The 25154-nt window shown below is 50.1% G+C and overlaps 1 protein-coding gene across 4 annotated transcripts in view; it reads right to left on the bottom strand.

The window, feature by feature from the left end:
- The window catches only part of ASAP1 (ArfGAP with SH3 domain, ankyrin repeat and PH domain 1), a 1875051-nt gene that overhangs the window by 547928 nt on the left and 1301969 nt on the right, over positions 1-25154 (bottom strand). For all 4 annotated transcript variants that reach the window (XM_085604920.1, XM_085604922.1, XM_085604921.1 and 1 more), the window contains one exon: positions 8940-9007. In XM_085604920.1, coding sequence (XP_085461046.1) covers positions 8940-9007 — 68 coding nt within the window. The remainder of the gene's footprint in view (positions 1-8939; positions 9008-25154) is intronic.

Raw genomic sequence — 25154 nt, 5'->3', positions numbered from 1 at the left:
CGGCAAATTGATAATGCTCGTGGCCTACCGTGAACCGCAGCTAACGCCAGTGGGCCGGCAGGACGGGGATGTGAAAATATGCGTCCTGCAAGTCCAACGCTACCATCCAGTCTCCAGGGTCGAGGACAGCCAAGACCGGAGCCGGACGTCCAAGATGGGACGCAGACCCCCTTTGCCCTTCTTGGGGACCAGAACGTAGTGGGAATAACAACCACTCCCTACTTCCGGCCCCAGAACGCACTCGATGGCCCCCTTGGCCAAGAGGGTCGTAACTTCCTGCTGGAGAGCCGCCAAGTGATCCCCGACATGTAGTGGTACTGAGGTGGCATGGCTGGAGGGTTGGACTGAAAGGGAAGGGAGTAACCCTTGCGGATGATCTGCAGCACCCACGTGTCCGATGTGATAGCGTGCCAGTGGGGGAGGTGATGGCGGATCCTGCCACCCACAGGCGTGGGGTGCGCCACAAAGCTCGGAATAGGAAGGTTTGGAGGCAGAAGCGGCAGAGGTGGACTGACCCCCACGCTGATTCCCAAAACCCCGCCCCTGCGGAAGCCGCGTCCACGCTGCGGTTAGGTCTGCACAGGCTTGCTGAAGGAACGCGCCTGGGCACCCCTGCCGTTGCTATGAAAGGAACGAAAACCAGGAGTGGCTGGGCTTTTCGTGGAAAGACCCAAGGAATTGGCCGTAGCCCGTGAGTCCTTAAAACGCTCGCCTTATCGTCGGCCTTATCGCCAAACAGGCGGGTGCCATCAAAGGGCATGTCCATGAGCGAGCTTTGTACATCTGGCGAGAACCCGGTAGACCTCAACCAGGCGTGGCGACGAAGCGCCACAGTCGTAGAAATGGCTCTACCTAGTGAGTCCGCGGTGTACAAACCACACCGAATGGCAAACCTAGCCACATCCTTACCATCTGCAACAGCTTGCGACAGCACAGCTTGGGCCTCTTCAGGACACTGAGGCAACACCTGCGCAACGGCATCCCACACCGCGTGGGAATAGTGACCCAAGAGGCATGCGGTGTTCACTGACCGCAGACCTAAGCTGGCCGAAGAGAACAACCGCTTGCCGAACTGCTTCAGCTTCTTAAGAGTCCTTATCCGGCGGAGCCGTGGGAAAGGCACTCTGGGACGTCGAAGCTTGGATGACCAAGCTCTCGGGCGTAGGACGAGTGGTCAGAAAGGCAGGGTCACCCAGCGCCGGGCGATGACGCCTGGCAACATTCTTATCCACCGGGTCCCCTGTGGCTGGCCGCGACCAAGTGCCCAGCAAGACGTCAGAGAGGGCGTCGTTAAATGGCAGCAGGGGCTCCGACAAAGTGGACGCCGTCTGGAGCACCTCAGTGAGGAGATTAGTCTTCAGGGCCACCCTAGGGAGATCAAGGTGGAGGACCTCAGCAGCCCGACGAAGCACCATTGTGTACAAGGCGCCCTCCTCCATGGTGGGCGGAGGAGAGGCAAACCCCGGGTCAGAGGAGAGATCGAGGCTACCGGCTTCCTCTAACTCGTCCGCCCAGTCCTGCTCGGAGTCACACTGACGAGCAAGCGGGTCCTCGGACCCCTCCCAGTCATCCTCCACCTCCGCCGCATACAGGACAGGCTGCGGCAGCAGGGCAGGGACCGGGGAAGGAACAAACGGTGCCGGGAACGGCCACGGACGGGGCCCACCGGCGCCGTGTCCCAGTGGGGATCCCAGGTAGGGACAAAAGTGTCCGAGAACCAGGGCAGGGGTGGGACAAATGGTACCCACTGCGGCGGCAGAGGCGGAGCCGAGGGCGGCGCTGGGGCCGGAGCCGGCAGCGCAGGACCTTGTGGCACCTTGACCGGAGCCAGCAGTGCAGGATCCAGCGGCACCGGGGCCGGCGCCGGCGCCGCCGGCCCAACAGGATCCGGACACGGGACCGCGGGCCCCAAGGGTGCGCCAGCGTGAGCCCGAGACCTAAACAGGCCGTCCAAGGTGGCAAGAAATTCTTGCACCTAAGCGGGAGTCGCCAACGGACCCGGGTAAGGTGGGTAGGCCGCGGGACTCCCAGGCTCCGAAGGAGCCGCAGGGGCAGAACCCCTGTCCCCCTTGTCCGCATCCGGGGATCGACGGGGGGACGTCGGAGAGCGACAACGCTTCTTCAACTTCTTTTTGTGTTGTCCCTTATTCGAATCCGAGGGTGAAGACTTGGAGCCCGAGGAGCGATGATGGTGGCCCCGCGAGCGTTCCCTGGTGCGGCCCCTGGACCGCAAACGGCGCGGGGATGAGTGCCGGACCTCAAACAGCTTCCGGCACCACTCCCTGATGGCCTTCGGGGCCATGGCCAAACAGTTCATGCAGGCACCGGAGTCGTGGTCGCTCTCCAGGCAGTAGAGACAGACGTCGTGGGGGTCCACCACCGACCTATTGCACCGGCAGTCCCCACAATACTTAAAACCAGGCATCCCTACGACACCAAACTCGAACTTACAGGAAACAAAAAGTCTCAAAAAGATAGTCAAAAAGTGACTAAGGTACGTGCTCTAACCGGATCTGCGCTTACTGGCGCGGAAAAAGGAAGAACTGACGTCAGTGCGCATGGGTGGCGCCTAAGTAGTCTCCGTGACGTCATCTTGGCGCATACGACGCCAGCGAAGGACGCGGAACCGCACGACGCCACCTACTAACGCGCAGGGGTAATGCTAACGAAAAAACTTTCTGGATCCAGTCTGACGCCTGGGGATATTCTAATGTAAGGAATCTATCACTAACGTGTCTCTTTCAGATATCAGTCTATATCCTTAAAAAAGAGACGCTGCATTTATTAACATTGTACTCTGAGGCCCTGAGCTCTCTATCCTCCCCTATTCTGTGAGGCAAGGAATGCTAGTAGAGTGATCAACCACATAACATGGATAAAATAGAAGGTAGTCACAACCGTAGTTAAAAAGACCGAGTCCTCAGCACCAATTTATCTGGGAAGGTGGTGTAGGGAGGTTGCAGTGACAGTGTTTGCTTATGTGACGTGCGGACATGAACACAATAAGGAAGACAGTTCGCAGAGTCAAGGGATACAGAAATCAACTATGCATAGCCTCGAAACGTGTACACATACGAAATTTCAAGACTAAGTTAAGGTCCCACTAAGGCATCACAAATGATTGGGGAGGAGACATGTGTCAACACTTTGATAAACAATGTCACAATCGCTGATTTGACAAGGAGGGTTGATCTGGCAAACATAAAAAGGAGAAAGAAAGCTGAAAAATAACCTTTTACTATGCCCAGGGTCTGGAATTGAGGATGACATCCAGCACTTCTAACGGCAAATCAAAAGCAGTCAATTGCCTTACCAATGCTCAATCTCTGCTCCTAGAGGTGTAAGTTGCAGAGATTTGAATTAATAAAGAGACAGAAGGTACCCCCCAAGAGGTCGTTATTGCTGAGACAGGAGACATTCATGAAGAGGTAGCCCTTATCAGAGCACAGATGCTCCTAGGTGGTTTCAGGCTCCACACTCTCCTGGCTCAATCCGAGACAGTTGGGATGACTCAGCTGTTCTTAATCTTCTTCAAAACTCAGGCAGGAGAGTTTGCGGCAGGTAGGCGTTCAGGAGTACATTTCTCAATTCCAGTTGGAATGTGCAAGTGCTCATGCAGAAACTCCACCACACAGAAAGGTTAACATTCTGTGTTCTCGATGGTGGTGAATAGATCTAGCCAGATAGCCCAAAAGCATCTGTCACCGCTGTAAGGAAAATTTACGAGTGGTCAGTCACCACTGCATATCTTGAACCTTTTACTGCGAGACCGCCTGGATGAGGATGTCCGAGGCTTATAAGCCAAGAAGTAGTAACCCTCACCTCTGTCCAGGCTCAAGCGTTCCAGCAGAGTCCACCTTCTGTCTGAAGAGTCCAGACCCATCAAAGGCATGCCCATGATCCAGGCATATCTGCGGAACACGACACTGGTACCAACTGCTATGCCAAGGCAATCCATAGTGTCTAAGCCTGTGCAGATGATGTAATTCTCTGCATCTTGCATGCACTGAAAACGAACTACAACTTAATATGCAAGTACGAGCAGTGTGCAAGCTACCAAAGCCAGTAGTGCAGCAAGAGTGCCATGAGCCCCGATATAAACCAGAAATAATTGACCCCCCGCCTCTGGGTTAGTATTAAAAGGCTCCTACTACAGGGGTGCAGTGGGCTCCTTGCACCCCTGGGCACCCATGCCATTGCATCCTGTGCCCTAATCACTATCATTCCTCTCTCTTTGTAATCAACATGCCTCTCCCATCTCCGCCTTGCACATTTTCTCATCCCTCTCCACTTCCCCTCATGTGTGTCCTCATCCCGCTCATCCCTTTTTTCGCAGCTTTTTCTCCGCTCCTTGTTTCTCTCTCCTCTCCTCCATGTTTTTCCTCATATTGTCTCCTCACACTTTAATCTACATCCTACCCTTCTCACTCCCCCAATCTCCCTTAAATCACCCTATCATCTCTCTCATTCAACCCTTCCTGAATCAGATGTATATCTTGCCTATGCTTCTCTCTCGCTCATCTGGTTTCTTTCCTTGTCTCCTACCTCCTGGTTTGTCACCTCTGTCTTCCTATTACCTTTTGTTTGTTCATTTCATCCTTGCTCTCCTCCTTTCTTTCACTTCCTTTTGCCTCCTTTTTATATCCCACTTCCATAGCTCATCCTCTCCATAGATGCCCCCTTTCTCTGTAAAATCAAATCTTCTCTCTCCCTCGCCTCTCTCCTCCAAATATCCTTCTTCCCCTCCACATTTCTTTCTGTTACTTGTGTCCTGTATCTTTTCTTTCTATCCTCGGTTATCTTCTTTTCTCTATTCTTCCATCTTTTTTCCCATGAATTTCCTTATCTCTTTCGTTCCTTTTTTAGCGATGTCCCCTCTTCCTTTATTCTCTCTAAACCATATCCATGTCATTTTAGACAAATATATTATTTTACAACAACTTCTTTTTCTTCATTATGATGTATGAAAGTACTTTCAAATATGCAAGTTCAGAGTACCAGTTTTAATAAGTGCTTCTCATTGCAGTGCTGTAATGTGAAATACTAATGTCAAAACTTCCATACGAAAAAAAATAAAAGATAAAGAAATAAAAATCGACATTTTTGAATTTTCCAGAAATCATATATTTCACGTGATGTTTGTTGTATGATTTATATCATAATATTTTCAGGGGTCTGCTCGTGCACATGCATCGACAGGTCTATGGAACTGGCATCTAAAGTTGAAACTGGATGAAAATTTGAAAAACGATTTATCGTTTATTTCTTGCAGGGGGTATGGTCTGGAAATGGTAAAAAAACAAACACAAAAACAGCTCAATTTTTCAATTAAGCAAAATATTCAAGCTCAACATTTTGTTGCTTTGTGAAATACAATTACAATGTTGTGTTTATTTCACATAGCACTGGCCCGTGCTCCTGCCTGAAGCACTTCATTCTTAAAAAATTAATGGGATCAGCAATCCCTTTGTCTTCAATCTGTGCCACCTGTCACACATCAAAAAGTAGAGTGAAGTTTTCACACCTTCCACATCTTTGTAAACATGCGGTTGGCTTCGGAAAAATATTCCTTTTGTTCTGTCTTTTGGTCCAGGGCACGCCGAGTGTGCTCCCAGACACAGTCTGGGCACTGAAAGAAGCAGCAATGCTGTTTCTGCACACACACATGCAGCCTAGAGGAAACAGACTATTACTGAAGGGTTATAATGCACTGCATTAACCAAATCCAATGGGGCAAACCGAGTGCTGGGATGTGAGACCTTGTGCTCCCTTCCTCCTTTTATGTCATGGACCATCTGAGCCAACCAAGGAGGCCCTAATCCCTTCCGAGACCGCCCAAAACATCTTTCTAGCCATGTACTATAAGGCATAAGCACAGTGACCTAATCAACATACTGAGTTCATTGATCACAGTGCAACCCAGAGGAAACATTTGATTGCCAAAAGCATCAATTTTCTGGGATTCCCTATCCAGGTACTTGGCTGGTAAGATTAATCTTACTCATCAAAGCCTGAACAATTAGACGTTCTGGAGCAGAATGCTTTGGGAGGAAACAGGATCATCCGGCACAGACCATCAACGTCTGGATACTTCCAAATTAACAGTTAGACAGGAACATGGTTTTAACCAAGTATCCATCAAGGCATCTGTGAGGACTTCATTAAATGGAAATAAGGACTCCGATGTGCCTGGTCGAGGTTGAAGAATCTCCTTTAAAACATTTACCTCAATAGATGGTAGCTGCAAATCTAGTACCTCAGCTAACCTGTGAACATTCCTCTCTTGGTGGCCCATGTGACAAGTCAAGCTTTGTTTCAGGGGAGGTGTCAAGTTCACCAGCTTTTGTAAATCAAGGTGTAACACATGATCATTATAATAAGGGGGAAGCAAGCCACATCCCTTACAATCACAATCAGTATTGTGGGATGCTCTCTATTCTATTCTGGCACAGGTTCAGAGTCAAAAATAGAATGCCACTTTTGCTAATAGTTGCGCATTGGAAAGGCACCAGGTTAAAGTCACGCTACATACCAACTGGTTGTGTTTTTGTGATCTTATTTCGTGCCATGGTTGAGTTCAGGCAGACAGGAACCGGCAACGATATTGGGGCCAGTTTGAACATTTGTACAAGGGTCGATATATGCCTGCCAATGAGTCTCATAAGGACAGGCTGCAGGAGGGAAAGGCATACCAGTGGTAACCCAACTAGAGGCTCCTGAGGTTTTGTGGGGCTAAAGGTGTGTCGGAGGGAACCAAAATGTCCTCAAGATTTGCAGCATGGCATCATTTAGTCCTCTGTTTGCTGCAGGGTCCGGGGCAGCTGCATGGACAGCTTGGGGAACTTGAGAAACATTGGGACCAGCTGAGGTATCGGCTTTGTGGCCAGTGACTTTGAAGGAGTGCAGCTTATGACACCATTCTGCCTTCTCTTTAGAACCAGGGTGATGCAAGTCTTGCTTCGTTTTTTGGTCTTCATGTTTGGACTGACTTATTCAAAGATTTTGAGAAAGTAGTGGACTGGTTGCAGGAATAGCCTTGTGACTCGGACTGGGATTGCAACTTGGAGCTGAGTGAAGATGAGGACTACATCTTTTGCTAGGTGATAAACAGTTTCACCTGTCAGTCTTGAATCCACTTCGGATGCATTAGTCGCACACCTTAAGCGTCATAGCCTGAACCCAGGCACACATCATGAGGGTCCGTGACTGCTTTCCTGGAGTCTCAACATGGTTTGAATCTCCTCTTTTTTCGTGGGGACATCATTCTCTGCGAAAAATTCTTTGATGCCGTTGGTAGACCAACATAACTGGGAACAGACCTCTGGCTCCACATTGGAAGGCACTGAAAGAAAGGAACTGAGGCCAGCATGCAGATGTGGCCCTCTGCCATGTCAGGGGCAGTCTGAAGTCAGCATGGTGCCACACAATTCCAGCTACCGACATGTAAGAGCAATGCAGAACATTTTCCAGATTTTGTTTGGAACCTGGGGGATATTCTAAAGTTGAGAAATATACTGTTAGAAGCATCCATCAGAAAAGGAAACTTGTTTTGAAATTTCTGTGTAGTTGGCCTGTAAGTGAAAAATAACTGCAGGGGAGCTTGCAAATCTCACTGAAACCGTGTTTATGTTCATATAGCCGACAATGCTCACACACCCTCTGTATGAAAAATACCCAGCAACCAATTCTCTGAGTGTTTAATACAACTGGAATTTTGTTTGCTCTGCGGTACAAAAGGGGGTGGTGATGGACATCACACAACATTTCTGCTGACTGCTGAGAAGGACAAATGCACGTTAAAAAAAGCATTTTTGTGCAAACATCAAATGGAAAATAAAAAAACAGACTGCTTACTTGTCCTTCTATAACGGCAAAATTTAGGACACAAACAAATTGAGCTTCGTACCAATGTACCAATAAAGGAAAACCGGTATGTGAAGACAGAAAGCAAGTAAACCTATGATTGATCCATACTACAGAAAGTGAAACTGCCATTCAGGACCTAAATACTTGTCCCCCCCCGCCCCCCCAGCAACAGGCCCTGTACTTGGAGCGTAATAACGTGCAAACTGAAATGTCAGATTGTTCTGCTTTCTAAAGTCACTAGAAGGTATAATGTTGATCTTTGGCATTATGCGGTCACTCAGAAGTACACTATACACAGTTATCGAGGGTGATTAATTTATAGCTACACATTGTTCGATTATGCCTAACCTATGCCCATTAATACTGTACACTTTTTGTCACCAAACACAATCAATGTTCAAATAGAAAACACATGAGGCCTCTCTATTCAATGCATATTGAATACATGACAAAATAAACATGATGCGGTGATCATTGTGTGCGCTTAGTTGTACATTGCCATAAAACATAATAAACATCATCTGTTGTATGTCTAATAAGAAAGTGAGAGTAACAATTAACAGGAGTACAGCCCGTTAACCCAGGTGAGACCGGGCGCAGTTTGCAACAAAAACAATGTCTCAGCTAGAGAATACTTCACCCTACCCTTACATTGTGGTCTCCCTTCCTTTGTTGCCCTTCCCAATTGTGATTTCACCGGTTTGAATTGTCCCTCCTTAATATTCTAATAAGAAAGTGAGACCAACAATATTGCTAACAGTATTCTAAGTCTGAATTCAAGAACTTTATAACCAGAGATGTGCATAGAGTGGCTTTGTGTGTTTTCTACTTGAACACGGATTGTGTTAGATGACAATAAAAGCAGCACTGTAGTAATACATTTAAGCATAATCAGACAATATGTACCTGTGAATGAATCCCACTTGACAACTATGTATAGTATAGTTTGGTTACCCTAGTCTGGCTTGGCTATAAAGGGTAGTCTATGCTCACACATTCAGCCATTCAGAAGTGGTCCTTAAATGTGTAGTGCCTTCGAAAACACTAGAGTTGTTTGAGGAGCCCATTCTTACCAGATCTTCACACTGGGTGGATTTCATTTTCTTTGCTAAATCAAGAGCTGTTTCCCCAAGTTGATTTACTATCAAAAAGAGGAAAAAGAAAACATTTCACATTTTTAAAGGGTGTTCAATGGGTCACTTATAATGCACATTCAGCTACTGGTCAGAAAGAACAAGTTACTTACCTTCCGTAACAACATATCTGTAAGAAACATTAGTTAGTGATAGATTCCTTACTTTAGAATTACCCCCCAGGCATCAGACTGGATCCGGAAAGGTTTCGTCAGCAGTACACTGCGCATCAGAAGGTGGCGTCGGGCGGCTCCGTGTCCGTCGTTGGTGTAGTGGTCGCCGAGATGACGTTGCTGCAGCTAATTAAGAAGCCGCCCTTGCGAGCTGACGTCAGCTCTGTACACGACTATCCGCTCTAGGAACGCAGAGCCATGCAAGATACTGACCACTGGTGCATTGAAACTAGGGCCCTGCAAAGGGATGACCTTAACCCTAGAAAGCAGTTCGCAGAACGGGGAGGATGGGTGGGGCGGTAAGGAATCTATCACTAACTAATGTTTCTTACATATATATCGTTACCGAAGGTAAGTAACTTGTTCATCTGAAGAAACACGTTAGTGATAGATTCCTTACCTTAGAATAGATACCCAGCAATACCAACCCGGGTGGTGTGTCTGCGAACCAAAATCACACCAGAAGTCCCGGAGAATAGGACACCACGTCCCAACGCCGTAGTGGCAGACGTCGCCCTGGTGGAATGGGAGCGCAGCCCCAACGGAGGTTGCCAGAGAATAACAGGCTTTAATACACAAGACGATCCATCGCGAGATGGTCCGCTTGTGTACGGCCTGACCTTTTTTTGGGCCTAAGTAGATAACAAAGAGCTGGTCATCCACCCGGAACCGTTGTGTGCGATTCAGGTAAAAGGAGAGCGCACGTTTTGAGTCCAGACGGTGGAGCCTCTCTTCCTCCCTGGAAGGATGCGGAAAGAAGGTGGGCAAACTGATGGTTTGCCCAAAGTGAAAAGCAGTGACAACCTTTGGCAGAAAGGATGGATGTGTTCTAAGCACAACTTTGTCCGGATGGACAGACAGAAAAGGAGGTTTGCAAGAAAGAGCCTGGAGCGCACTCACTCTCCTAGCGGAGGTGACGGCAACCAGGAAAGCAGTCTTCAAAGTTAACAGATGAAAGGGACAGTTGTGAAGAGGCTCAAAGGGAGCGCACATCAAATATGTGAGAACCAGGTTCAAGTCCCACTGTGGCATTACAAAGGGAATCTGAGGGAAAAGGTGAGTAATGCCTTTGAGGAATCTATTTACAACAAAGGACTTGAAAAGAGAGGGCTAATCAGGAAGCCTAATAAAGGCTGAAATAGCAGAAAGGTAGCCCTTGATAGTGCCCAGAGCAGAGCCCTGCTGGGCCAAAGAAAGAAGGAACAGTAGTACTTCTGAAAGAGGGGCAGAAAGGGGGATTCACAGCCTTTGCTGTGCACGATGCCACAAACTTGTTCCACCGGCAGGCGTATACCAACTTAGTGGAGGGACGCCTGGCTGCCAGAATGACATCACAGACTTCAGGAGGCAAGTCAAAAGGAATCAACTGCCGCCGCTCTATCTCCACGCAAGGAGGTGGAAACTGGACAGGTTCGGGTGGAGGACCGTCCCCTGCTGCGACAGAAGATCCTACCGAAGAGGCATTCGGATCGGAGGTTCGATGGTCATACTGAGTAGCTTGGGATACCAAACTCTTTGAGCCCAGTCCGGAGCCACAAGAATGACTTGTGCCCGGTCGCGCCTGATCTTCTTCAGCACTCTGGGCAGAAGTGGTATAGGCAGAAAGGCATACAACAGACCACAACTCCACTCGCTACGAAAAGCGTAGCCGAGCGAGTGCCGCCTCGGAAATTCCGACGCGCAGAACTGCTGACAATGAGCGTTCTCTTCGGTGGCGAATAGTTCTAACCAAGGCTCTCCCCATTGTTGAAAGAGACCTTGCGCCACCTCTGAGTGAAGACGCCATTCGTGATCCATCATGCACCTGCGGGTGAGTTCGTCCGCCCTGGCGTTCAGTGAACCTGCCAGGTGTTGTACCACCAGGGAAATGCCCTGGTGTTCCAGCCAAGTCCAGAGGCGCAGGACCTCCTGACATAGGGTCCACGACCCCACCCCACCCGGTTTGTTGCAGTACCACATGGCAGGGGTGTTATCTGTGAACACCTGCACTACTCTCCCCTTGACAGAGGGAAGGAATGCCTTCAGTGCAAGTCGGATCGCCCAGAGCTCCAGAAGGCTGATATGGAGTCTGGACTCCGAAGGAGACCAGAGGCCTCTGATCTCCACCTGTCATATGTGGCTGCCCCATCCCAGGAGGGATGCATCCGTCACCACTGTGTGCTCCGGTTGGGGAAAGGAGAGGGAACTGCCACTGACCCAAAGCCGGTTCGTGAGCCACCACTGCAATTGTTGTGCAGTGCCCTCCGAGATCTGGAAGTAATCAGACAGGTTCCCCTGATGCTGCGCCCACTGGAACTTCAGGTCCCACTGCAGAGCCCGCATATGCCATCTGGCATGATCGATCAGCAGGATGCAGGAGGCAATAAGGCCCAGCAGCCTCAGAGTCATCCTGACCGAAACCCAGGATAGAGACTGAAAGATCGCAATCAGAGCCTGAATATCCTGGACTAGCCGTTCGCGATGATAGACCCGAAAGTGCGTAGTATCCAGAACCGCTCTGATGAAGAGGAGCTTCTGAGAGGGAATCAGGTGCAACTTCAGCACATTGATGGAGAACTCCAGCAAATGCAAGAGGTCGGCCGGAGTCTGGAGGTGGGACACGACGGGTGGCATGGCTGGAGGGGTAGTATCGAAGGGGAGGGAGTAGCCCCTTCGGACTATCTGTAAAATCCACCTGTCCGAAGTGATGGTGAGCCAGTGGGGGAGGTGATGGCGAATCCTGCCGCCCACTGGCATTTGATGGGCCTGAAAAACCAGACTACGAAGATTTGGAGGCAGTGGTGGCCGGGGTTGAAGTGGACTGACCCACCCACTGGCCGCCTGACCCACCTCGGCAGGTCCCACGTCCGCGCTGAGACTGTTGCTGCGCAGGCCTGTGGCTCTGAACCAAACGTGTCAGGGCGCCCCTTCTGTGCCCACGAAAGGAGCGAAAAGCAGAAGGTGGAGGAGGGCGTGTGGCAGAAAGGCCCAGGGACCTGGCCGTAGCCAGCGAGTCCTTAAAACGCTCCAACGCACTATCAGCTGTGTTGCTGAAAATGTGAATGCCATCAAAGAGAATGTCCACCAGAGTGTTCTGGACATCCCCAGAAAAAACAGTTGTCCTCAGCAAGGCGTGGCGGCGGAGCACCACTGTCGTGGAAATCGCCCAGCCCAGCAAGGCGGCGGTGTCAAGGCCACAGCGAATCGTGAACTTGGCTGCATCCCTCCCTTCAGCAATAGCTTGAGAGAGCACTGTCTGGGCCTCCTCCGGACATTGTGGCAGCACGTGCGCCACCGTATCCCACACAGAGTGGGAATAACGGCCCAAGAGGCATGCGGTGTTCACAGACCGCAGCCCTGAACTGGTGGAAGAAAAAATCTCCTTGCCGAAATGCTCCAGTTTCTTGGATTCCCTGTCCGGTGATGCGGAAGGGAATGCGCTCGGGGACGCAGAGGCTTGGACAACCAAGCTCTCAGGGGTGGGGTGTTGGGAAAGGAAAAGGGGGTCGCCTGGGGCCGGGCATTGGCATCGGGCCACGTTCCTATCCACAGGAGCCCTGTGGTGGGCCTGGACCAGGTGTCCAAAAGAACGTCTGAAAGTGCATCATTAAAGGGCAGCAGTGGCTCCGCAGAGGTAGCCACCAGCTAAAGCACTTCTGCCAGGAGGTTAGTCCTGACTGCCACTGTAGGGAGTTCGAGGTGGAGGGCCTCGGCCGCCCTACGCAACACGACTGCGTAACTTGCACCATCCTCCGCAGCCACGGTAGGAGTTAGCATGCCAAGGTCAGGAGAGGTATCAAGACCACTAGCCTCCCCCAGCTCCTCTACCCAGTCCGAGTCAAACTCACATTGTGCTGTGAAAGGGTCCTCAGACCACTCCCAGTCCTCCCCTTCCTCCGACGGATGATGAACTTCCGAAATTAAGGAGGCTAGACAAAGGGATAGAAATATCCCATCGGCGTCGGAATCGGCAGTGCCGCATCCACATTGGGGCTGAAACTGGGGGCGATGTCGTCCGGTTGGCCAGGCGACGTCGGAGGTGGTGCCGGTGGGGTTGGGGGAGGTGTCACAAGGTCAACTGGTGTCGACCCGGATCCACGCCTGGATCCAAGGGGGCCCTGCGGCGCCGGAGCCGACGGCGATGACGGAGCTGCCGACAGTAAAGGGCGAGGACCCCCAGTCGGGCCCACAGGGACAGAAAGCGCACAGGCGGGGCCCGACGGCCCAAAGAGGCGAGCCATGGCTGACAGAAATTCCTGCAGCTGGGCCGGAGTCGCCGACCAACCCGGGGAGGACGGGTAGGCTGACGGCGACTGCGTAGGGTCTGCCGGAGCCGCAGGGGAGGCACCACCCACACCCTCAGCCGCGTCGCACGATGGGCGAGGGGAAGTCTGAGAGCGATGGCGCTTCTTCGACTCTTGAACGCTTAGTCTTACCTGACCCGAGTGCGAAGTCTTTGATCCCTACGAACGATGGTGGTGGTGGCTCCACGACCGGTCCCTCGACCTCCGACGGGACCTTGAGCGGCACGGTGCCGACTGCCGGACTTCAAGCAACTTTCGGGACCGCTCCCGCTAAGTCTTCGGCGCCATGGCCCGGCAGTCGGGGCACGACTTAGGGTCATGGTCGCGTCCCAGGCAGTAGAGACACACGTGGTGCGGGTCCATCACTGACATCATGCGATGACAGTCTCCGCAGGACTTGAAGCCTGGCATCCCTACGGCACCAGGAGTCGATCGACTTGAAAAATAGAGACAAAAAGGCCTCGAAAAACTCAGTCAAAATGTGACTAGGGGTACCTCTCTCTCCGGAAAAAGAAAGAACTGACGTCAGCGCGCGAGGACAGCGTCTAAGTAGCTGCCGCAACGTCATCTCGGCGACCACGACGCCACCTTCCGACACGCAGGGGTACTGCTGACGAAAACTTTCCAAATCCAGTCTGACGCCTGGGGGTAATTCTAAGGTAAGGAATCTATCACTAACGTGTTTCTTTCAGATATTTAGTTCTTAAATGCTTCGGGTTGCATTACAAAATTTGACACCATTTAAAAAAGTGAATATAGCTCACATTCTTTCTTAACATTATTCAAAACATATGAAAGTAAATATATCGGCAATTAGCTTTATTAGAAATTTAAAATGCAGAAAAGGTGGTTACATAACAAACCATCTTAAGGCAGATGAGGTATGCAAGGCCAGGCAGTTTGCCCATTTTCAGATCCCATCTCATAGACTAATCCTACATGAACCTTAGTTTATGATTGGTCATTCCTACAGATCTCAGTTTGTCTCATTCTTTGAGTTTTTCTGCATGTTTCACCTACATTATTTTGACTCAGATGTTGTTGCAGGCATATTTCCATTTTCCAAGGATAGTACTATTTACTTTCACTTCTGAAAATCGAAAGAAGTTGCTAAAATCTATTAATCAAGTGCTATAAGCAATTGCAAAGTCTTTTACCCTCCGCTGATCCACCAATGTGCGAAGCTGGCTTCTACGTAGTGTACCATAATGAGGTACACTATGCAGGAAGTCCAGACAACACTTATTAGCTTACAGGACTTAAATTAATAATTCCAAGTGCTTTATTTGTGGTAGGGTGGACATGCAGCTTTGACTTATCAGAGGGTAGTGTTAAGCATTTGCTGTACACACAGAGTCAATCTATTCGACACTGAAGAAGATACTCAAGATCACTTTAGAAAAACAACACAGGTTTTAATATAATTTTAGACACCGAGATCATCAGAATCATGTAAATACTTTAGATGTTATAGAATTCTACAGTTAGAACAGTAGAAAATCACAGTCAGTTGTCAGATTTGAGGCATGGGCCTCGAACATGGTAATGTTATCCTATGGGAGAAACAATCACTGCATAGGTACACTTACAAACGATTCTCAGTGTTACTCTCCTGGACTTTAGGTGCTTAGAGGCCAAGGTCCAACAAACCAAAAGCAATTCGGATTCACCTGCCCTGGTGTGTCCGGGTGAAAATGTGCTGGTTGCAATGGTAGCCTCAAATGCTACCCGTTAAAGTCTGTGAAGAAGTGCCTGTGGAAAGAAAGGCAGCAAGCGGGGACTTGGGGCAAGCCTGGCAGAACCCAAAGGAGGCTTGGCTCTTGAGAATCTCTGGAGCACAGGGAAACTGTTGGTTTACATGGACATGGTCTGTGAGGCTCAGGTGAAGAGGTGTTTTGACCGGCGCCGGTTGCTGCTGTTAGAGGCTCTGTCTTTGTGTTAGAGATCTGCAGAGGGGGAGAAAACAAAGCACAGTGCTACTCTTCGTGATGGCCTAGGAGACCCTGACATCCCTCATTGGCAGGTTGAATTTGGCGTTGGTGGTGCCTGGACTGGACACACGACAATCTCTGGTAGTTGCAAGGGCTTCGACAGCCCTGATATTGGTGTAGGGAGGTTCAGCATCTCAAGAGTTGGTGAAGCGATAAGGCTGACTTCCTGGACTCTTGGGGACCTCCACCTGGCGAGTTGCTCCCTCGGCGGACACGGAGGTCAGCAAAAGGGTGAACCGGGCCATTGCAGTTGGTGGCTGCATATGCAGGGGAGTGGCTCCTTCACCCCAAGGGAGATCTTTGCTGGTTGCTGAGATGCTGGATACTCCTCCAAGGGTTTGGGGAGAATGTGCAGCTTTTGGAATAGTCAGTCTCTGTGATTGATGCGGGACAAGCAGCCTGGAAGGGTTTGAGGCAAATCTTTGGTGCAGGTCCTCTGCTTTCACTCTGTTGGTCCTTCTTCGTCCTTTCTCAGTTCCCAGTAGTCAAATTTCAGTTTCTGGTGTTAGGGGGCCACCTAAATACTGAATTTAGGGGTGTTAAGGAGACTACCTACCCCTGGGGTGCCACACCCCCTATATGACTACTTACTGTGGAGACTGGTCATAAACCCAACCCAGAGTTCCAAGTTCCACTTAAAACAAGATGGTGGAACTCTCCTTTTGTTGTACACTTGAGGTAGCCCACCTTAGGAGAATGACTACCCTGAGAGTAAACACGCCTTCTGAGTAGCTAATATTCCCACCGGTCCTGGTGCCAAATAGGCCTCAGGGCAAGGGGTGGCATATCCCAGGTCTGTAGAAGCCATGGTCGAATATCAAAGGCGGTAGAGGCTTTGAAGCCTCTAGGCCTGATATGCTAAATTACCTGCCACCCTGCTGGAGGAGGTGTAATCACCTTTTGCCAGAGCAGGCATTGCTCCTGACCTCAGAGTGCGGGCTCTCACATACAGGTGGTCAGAAACTTATTTGTGGTGGCAGGTTGGGTGATATCAGTCAGGTAGCACACTAGAAAACTCGTAGGTTTTCAGGGGGCCCCTCTAAGGTGCCCTCTGGGTGCATGTCACGATAAATTTGGTACTGGGAACACGTTTTTTATTTAGACAGGGTGTTGGATACCAAACACTATTATGTACAGTGAAGACATTATGTAGCTGGGTAATCCTTAATGAGCAGTGTCCAGTACATTTGTTTAAGAAGGTTTTCTGAACACTTGCAATGTTGTGGCAATGGAATCAGACATCACAGGGGTATCTCTGTTCATGCAGATATGTTCACACAAATTATATAATGCACCCTGCCTTAGGGCTTCAAGGCCTGCTGAAGGGATGACTTACATATAGTATATACCATGTGCATGGGCATGGCACACAGTGTGCCATGTTGTGTTTTCAAAATGGGTTGGTTTGCACCATTTCACTTAGCCTTTAATGGCAGTTTGTGTGTGGGTTCCTTAGGGTGGAAAAATACATGCTGCAGCCTTTAGGGACCCTCTTTAGTACCAATACCCTGGGTAAAGGGGTACCACGTACAAAGGACTTATAGGGGTGCTAAAGGCCTTTGCCGATTGTGGTACAATTAGACATTTACCTTGTTTTAAGGGAAAGAGCACTGACACCAGGACATGTTAGCAGGGACCTAGTGCACTTTCGAAAATAATCAGTACAAGGGCAAAAAGTGGGGGAACCATGTCAAAAGGAAGCACTTTCCTACAAGTATTTCTCTCCAGATTCGAAAACTTAATATAATTTCTGGTAACCATACTGCAACGAGCTACCTCCCAAGGTGTTAGTGGACTTGAAATTGAGGCAAACATTTTATGAATACTAGGATTTTGGCAGAACTACGTGTGAGGAATTGGTTGTATAATATGGTGCGGTGTTAAGACCTCACCGTGTAAGACACTTCCAACCCCTTAGGAACCAGTCAGGCTTTGTTTGTCAAACCCTAAGCACATCTCTGGGTAGCTGTGGCTTCGAGCAGTCAGGCTTCAACAAATGAACAATTGTAAAGCATTTAAACAGCACCAAGACAATTGAGGAAGTAAGAAACCCTACTATCAATATATCTGAAACACCATTTTATAAAAAAATAGTTTATAATTTCAAGAATGAACACCAAAACATAAAAGACCCACTGGAGATTAAGATTTTTAAAGAAGCAATAAATCAGAAATTTTCACTCAACCACGAATAAGCATTAGCAAATTCAGCAAATCTTTAGAAACATCTTCAGCAAAAACTTACATCAAGAATAGATGCAGTTACTTAGAAGTTCTTTGGGCGACCAACTCTGGTCGGGCGGGCAGTCAAGGGAACCAACAAGGTTCAAAGAAACATTTACCGACGCAAGATATGCAGTCTCCAGTCCAGTTCCAGCGTTAGTGGACAGTTGCCATTAACTTCTTTGGAGTGGTCCTGATGCAAGGGATAAAGGATGCTGGAGATACTCAAGGATGCTGAAGATGATGTGCGATCAACGTCCCACGAAGTCCGCTCTGATTCGGCAAGAGTCGAGTTGCCACTGGACTACTGGTCACTGTTCACAACTAAGTCAGCGATTTTCTTCTTTTGGTGATAACTCTCCTTCTGGGGAACCAAACTAAACTCCAACAACTCTCCGGGATCCGCAGACTCAGGTGCAACTCATAAGCATTGGATTTTAGTGGAGGGGGGGAGGAGCGATGACCCAGTGATCTTGGCTACCAACTCGCCAGGCATGCATCTTCAGCTTTTGTGGCCTGTGCTGTGGGCAGGAAGTCAGCCAACTGACTCTTGGAGTCTTTCCTTCTGGATGGGGCCCGGGAATGTTTTCTCCTCAAGGAGGACACCACAAGCATAGTCCTTTCCTTCACTAGCCCAAGGAACAGCATGTGCAGTCCAACTTCAGTGCAACCTCTCTTTGCCAGGTTTATGATCAGCAGTGAAGTCCTTCTTTGGTCCTCTTCTCCAGTTCAAGCGAGATCCGAGTTCTAGAGGCCAGGGGTGCCTCTTTTATACCCAGAAAGTGCCCTTAGGGGAGGTCGCAGTCAATACACAAAGGGATACTTGGTTCCCCCCACACGATGACTACTTCCTGTGAATTGTGGTACCTAGCGCTCCCAGAGTGTCCTATGCTGCCCACTCCCAAAATGTAGGGGTCTCTCTCTTGCTGTGGAGCTCAGTATCCCATCGTAGAGGTATGGCAACATACAGGATACAGGCCCATGCAAAAACTGCTTTAGCAAGTGATTTCCCCTCTCTGTACCAGACGCCAACCTGTCCTTCCTATACTAATCTCTAGTAATCACCAAACTACAAATAAAAAATTCATTTGGTGTGCATCAAAGCCCATGCTCAAACTTCCAGAACAGTATACTTCAATGAGAACTGGAAACCTTTGCTTGCCCTATGTGGTGTACTATTATCTGGCTCACCACTTGGCATTCCTCTTGAGCCTGCATTGCCTTGCACCTACTTACCAACCTGGGTGGCCATAGAGAAACAACTGTTGTCGGTGATGTTGACTGGGATATACCTTATAGCAAACACAAGGGGCTCATAGGGCCCTACAATCAAAACAACCACTCTACTAAATAGGCATGGTCCACAGCATATAAACACTCCAAAGTTACTATTTATCTACATAAGGAGGCCCCTGTATGGAACAATGAGATGATTAAAATTAATGGGAAAAAAGTTGGCTCATGTAACCAGATGAAGGCTGTGACTGTTATCATAGGAGACACGCTATCAGAAGGCCATCTGAAATCATTCTGTGAGCTGCCCTTTCAATAAGGATGACACCACTCAGTGTAGGACATAGAAACTGATATCCCAATGTACTGGTTCTAAGCTGGACCCTGCTAAGGTTATGTTGCACTCAAGTCGAGACAGCACTTATTTACATGTGCGTCGCCGATCTCCGAGCTCTACACTGTACTTTTTTATGCCACTTCTTCATACAGGATGGTGACCATCCTTGGATCTCACTCAGTACAATTCGCAGACAAGGACTGGTCAGATATACTGATGTCTCATGATAAAGGGATACAGAGGTCAGGCTGAAATACAGATTTTTTTTTCCCCCGGAGTTTTATATAGGGCAAACTTGACCCGAAGGTATCAGAGCACTTTATACGAGCACCAGTTTCATTACACAAGAACATATTCATTTTTTTCTTTTGATAGGGACAGTTATTTTAAGGTCCTGCACAAGTTGCATTGTTCACCACATAGACGTAGGTTAGCTGCTCTAAGCCCAAAATCCTGTAGTTAGAAGATGTTGGCAGGTAGGCTATGGCATTGTCCATGCTCTATAGTGATGTCCCGCCTTCTTGCATTAGTGATCTGGGGAACAATAGGGATTTCACTGGCTCGCAATTCCTGATTAGTGCCTCACTGGTTCACTTGCACGCTATGGCTGCCACCCTGGGTGTGACAGTATACACAAAAGGAGGTCGATCACTTTGGTCTTGGTGGTGGCAAACAAATACATTTTGAGGCAGTCAAAAACGCTGTTACTACCCTCTCATTCGAGTGGTTTGCAGATACAAACTCAATGGCCAAATGTCTTTTCTTGCCTCATGCAAACATTTTCTGGATGACCCTCTTGACTGATTGAGCCTTGTACCCTACTGCCCTTGGCGTTCCTGGGCTGTGCTTCATTCCAAGCACCCCTCCTCTCGGACTGGATACTGCTTTCTGTCCAATTAGGGATCCAGGGTTACTTTTCTATCAATGGTACAGGAATACAATAACAAGATAGCAATATCTTTGATATGGAGGGGAAGCCCTCTGTTGCCTTAAATCTCTTTTCCCTGCTACTATGAGGATCCACACTTTCAAAACATCCTTAAACCTTCTTTCCTGGGTTTGAGTGAAAGGAGAGCCAACACTACCTCTGCACTTCATAACAACCGCTGAACAGGTTGTAGTGTAAAGGACATTCTCTTGTCTTTGGTTGGGCTGCACAACAGTATACAATGTCGTACTGCAGAGGGGTTTACTTATTCAAGGCTTGGAGGTCTATCTTTGGTTTGTGTCCAGAACAGTTACCTGGCTGGTGTGGGGCGCACCGGTATCGGCATGTGATTACACTATATTTCAGTGTACACATTTATTCCTAATGGTCCCCCAATGTTCCTTTGACTCTCTATATTGTGTTATCCCTGTGTTAACCCTCCTCCATATTTTCCCTGTGGACTATATGAAAGCAGCTTAAACATTGTGAAACCTGGTATACTGTAAGCAGGTATGGGACCCCAGCATCCTTTTATCCTCCTTTCTTTAGGTCTATCTTCTGCAATATGGAGGAAGGGTGGAATTGCACAAGTTACTACTTGTGTAACGATACATCTGTAAGAGACGTTAGTTAGTGATAGATTCCTTACCTTAGAATATCCCCAGGCGTCAGACTGGATCCAGAACGTTTTGCTAGCAGTACCCCTGCGCGTCAGTAGGGGGCATTGTACGGCTCCGCGCTCGTCGCTGGCATCGTAAGCGCCGAGATGACGCCACGGAGACTACTTAGGTGCCACCCATGCGCGCTGATGTCAGTTCTGTACACAACTTTCCGTGCCAGGAATGCAGAGCCATGCAAGAAACTTGACCACTGGTGCCAAGAAACTAGGGCCCTGAAAGGGATGACCTTAACCCTAGAAATCAGTTCGCAGAACGGGGAGGATGGGTGGGGCGGTAAGGAATCTATCACTAACTAATGTCTCTTACAGATATATCGTTACACAAGTAGTAACTTGTGCATCTGAAAGAGACACGTTAGTGATAGATTCCTTACCTTAGAATAGATACCCCAGCAATACCAACTCCGGTAGAGGGTCTGCGAAGAGATTACACCAGAAAGGCACAGAGAACAGAACGGCCAAAAGAAGCCGTCTCTCCGGACCAGACTGTCGAGGCAGAAATGCTTGGTAAACGTGTGCAGCGAAGCCCACGTATCTGCCTGACAAATGTCTTGCAAGGGGACGCCGCGTCCCAAGGCAGTAGTGGTTGTAGTCGCCCTGGTAGAATGGTCACGCAGCCCCACAGGATGTTCCTTCTTAGCCAATGAGTAACAGGCCTTGATGCAGAGAACGACTCACCGAGAGATGGTCTGCTTGTGCACAGCCCGACCTCTTTTAGCGCACACGTAGCCAACAAAGAGATGGTCAACCACCCGGAACTGTTGTGTGCGCTGCAGGTAGAACGAGAGCGCACGTTTTGGGTCCAGGCGGTGGAGCCTATCTTCCTCTTTAGAAGGATGCTGAAAGAAGGTGGGCAAAGTGATGGTCTGCCCGATGTGGAAGGGCGTGACAACCTTTGGCAAAAAAGAAGGCCGGGTCCGTAAAACCACCTTGTCCAGATGAACAGAAATAAAAGGAGGTTTGGAACAAAGAGCCTGGAGCTCGCTCACTCTTCTGGCAAAGGTGATAGCAACCAGGAAAGCCGTCTTGAGAGTGAGGAGACGCAAAGGACAGTTATGAAGGGGCTCGAAGGGAGCACAAATCAGATATGTCAAGACAAGGTTCAAGTCCCATTGAGGCATTATGAACGGCACAGGAGGAAACGTGTGCGTAATGGCTTTTAGGAGACGGTTAACAACCGGGGACTTAAAAAGAGAAGGCTGATATGAAAGCCGTAAAAAGGCAGAAATGGCCGAAAGATAATCTTTGATAGTGCCCAGAGCAGAGCCCTGCTGGGCTAAAGAAAGAAGGAACAGAAGGACATTAGAAAGAGGGGCAGAAAGGGGATCTACAGATTTAGCTGTGCACCATGCCACAAATTTGTTCCACCTGCAGGCGTATAACGTTTTAGTGGAGGGACGCCTGGCTGCCAGAACGACATCACAGACTTCGGGAGGAAGATCAAAAGCTGTCAACTGTCGCCGCTCAATCTCCATGCATGGAGGTGGAGGCTGGACAGGTTCGGGTGGAGGACCGTCCCCTGCTGCTGCGACAGGAGATCCTCCCGAAAAGGCAATCAGATCGGGGAACCGATCGCCATGCTGAGTAGCTCAGGATACCAGTATCTTTGTGCCCAATCCGGAGCCACAAGGATGACTTGGGCCCGGTCGCGCCGAATCTTCTTCAGCACTCTGGGCAGAAGTGGTATAGGCGGAAAGGCGTACAACAGACCGCAACAACTCCACTCACAACGAAAAGCGTAGCCGGGCGAATGTCGCCTTGGAAATTCCAACGCGCAGAACTGAAGACATTGTGCGTTCTCTTTGGTGGCGAATAGATCTAACCAAGGCTCTCCCCCACTGCAGAAAGATACCTTGCACCACTTCACAGTGAAGACGACATTCGTGATACATCAAGCACCGGAGGCTGAGTTCATCCGCCCTGGAGTTCAGAGAACCTGCCAGGTGTTGAACCATCAAGGTGATGCCATGATGTTCCAGCCATGTCCAGAGGCGCAGCGCCTCCTGACATAGGGTCCAGGACCCCACCCCACCCTGTTTGTTGCAACACCACATGGCGGTGGTGTTGTCCGTGAACACCTGCACCACACTTCCCCGGACAGAGGGAAGGAATGCCTTCAGTGCAAGTCGGATTGCCCGAAGCTCCAACAGATTGATATGGAGCCGGGACTCCGCCGGAGACCAGAGGCCTCTGATCTCCGCCTCTCCCAAGTGGCCTCCCCGTCCCAGGAGGGACGCATCCATCACTACTGTGTGCTCCGGTTGGGGAAGTGAGAGGGATCTGCCATTGACCCAATCGCGATTCGTGAGCCACCACTGCAATTGCCGTGCAGTGCCATCCGAGATCTGGACATGATCGGACAGGTTGCCCTGATGCTGCGCCCCTGGAACTTCAGGTCCCAATGCAGAGCCCGCATATGCCATCTGGAATGTGTCACCAGCAGGATGCAGGAGGCCATCAGGCCCAGAAGCCGGAGGGTCATCCTTACTGAAACCCGGGACAGAGGCTGAAAAATCGGAATCATAGCCTGAATATCCCGGACTCGCTGATCGGGAGGATAAACCCGAAACAGCGTAGAATCCAGAACCGCTCCGATGAAGGGGAGCTTCTGAGAGGGACTCAGGTGCAAACCCCAGCAAATGCAGGAGGTCGGCCGAAGTCTGAAGGTGGTTGATGACTGCCTGGAGCGAGCCCGCCTTCAACAACCAGTCGTCGAGGTAAGGGAAGACTGACACCCCGACCCACGCAGGTGAGCTGCGACCACCGCCATCACCTTCGTGAACACCCGAGGGGCGCTGGTAAGGCCGAAGGGGAGCACGGCAAACTGAAAATGCTCCTGGCCTACCGTGAACCGCAGGTAACGCCGGTGGGCCGGCAGGACGGGGATGTGAAAATATGCGTCCTGCAAGTCCAATGCTACCATCCAGTCTCCAGGGTCGAGGGCAGCCAGGACCTGAGCCAGAGTCAGCATTTTGAACTTCTACTTCCGGAGGAAGCGATTGACGTTCTGGAGGTCCAAGATGGGGCACAAGCTCCCTTTGTCCTTCTTGGGGACCAGAAAGTAGTGGGAATAACAACCACTCCCTACTTCTGGCCCAGGAACGCACTCTATGGCCCCCTTGGCCAAGAGGGACGCAACTTCCTGCTGGAGAGTCGCCAAGTGTTCCCCCGACATGCGGTGGTACCGAGGTGGCATGGCTGGAGGGGTGGACTGAAAGGGAAGGGAGTAACCCTTGCGGATGATCTGCAACACCCACTCGTCTGATGTGATAGCGAGCCAGTGGGGGAGGTGATGTCGAATCCTGCCACCCACTGGCGTGGTGTGCTCCACAAAGTTCAGATTAGGAAGGTTTGGAGGTAGAAACAGCGGGGCAGAGGTGGACTGCCCCCCATGCCGATTCCCAGACCTGCCCCTGCGGAAGCCGCGTCCGCGGCAGCGCTGAGGCTGGTTCTGCACAGGCTTGCTGAAGGAACGTGCCTGGGCGCCCCTGCCGCGGCCATGAAAGGAATGAAATTCAGGAGTGGCTGGGCTCTTCGTGGAAAGACCCAAGGACTTGGCCGTGGCCCGCGAGTCCTTAAAACGCTCCATCGGCCTTATCGCCAAACAGGCGAGTGCCATCAAAGGGCATGTCCGTGAGCGAGCTCTGGACATCAGGCGAGAACCCGGTGGATCTCAGCCAGGTGTGGCGACGAAGCGCCACAGTCGTAGAAATCGCCCTGCCCAGTGTGTCAGCGGTGTCAAAACCACACCGAATGGCGAACTTAGCCACATCCTTACCATCAGCAACTGCTTGGGACAGCACAGTACACTGAGGCAACACCTGAGCAACCGTATCCCACACTGTGTGGGAATAGCGGCCCAATAAGCAGGCAGTGTTCACCGACCGCAGCCCCAAGCTGGCCGAAGAGAACAACCGCTTTCCGAATGGTTCCAGCTTCTTAGGGTCCTTATCCGGCGGAGCCGTGGGAAAGGCACTCTGCGACGTCAAGGCTTGGATGACCAGGCTCTCAGGCGTAGGATGAGTGGTCAGAAACACGGAGCGCCAGGCGATGACGCTTGGCGACATTCTTATCCACAGGGGCCCCTGTGGCCGGCCTCGACCAAGTGCCCAACAAGACTTCAGTGAGGGCGTCGTCAAAGGGAAGCAGGGGCTCAGGCGAAGTGGACATCGTCTGGAGCACCTCAGTGAGGAGATTAGTCTTGAGGGCCACCGTAGAAAGATCGAGGTTGAGGACCTCAGCTGCCCGACGGAGTACCATCATGTAGGAGGCGCCCTACTCCATGGTAGGCGGGGAAGAGTCAAACAC

The sequence above is a fragment of the Triturus cristatus genome, chromosome 5_1, assembly GCF_964204655.1.
Source record: "Triturus cristatus chromosome 5_1, aTriCri1.1, whole genome shotgun sequence".
Taxonomy (NCBI): Eukaryota; Metazoa; Chordata; class Amphibia; order Caudata; family Salamandridae; genus Triturus; species Triturus cristatus.
Note: the sequence above shows the minus strand (reverse complement) of the source record. Positions and strands in the feature narration are given on the sequence as shown.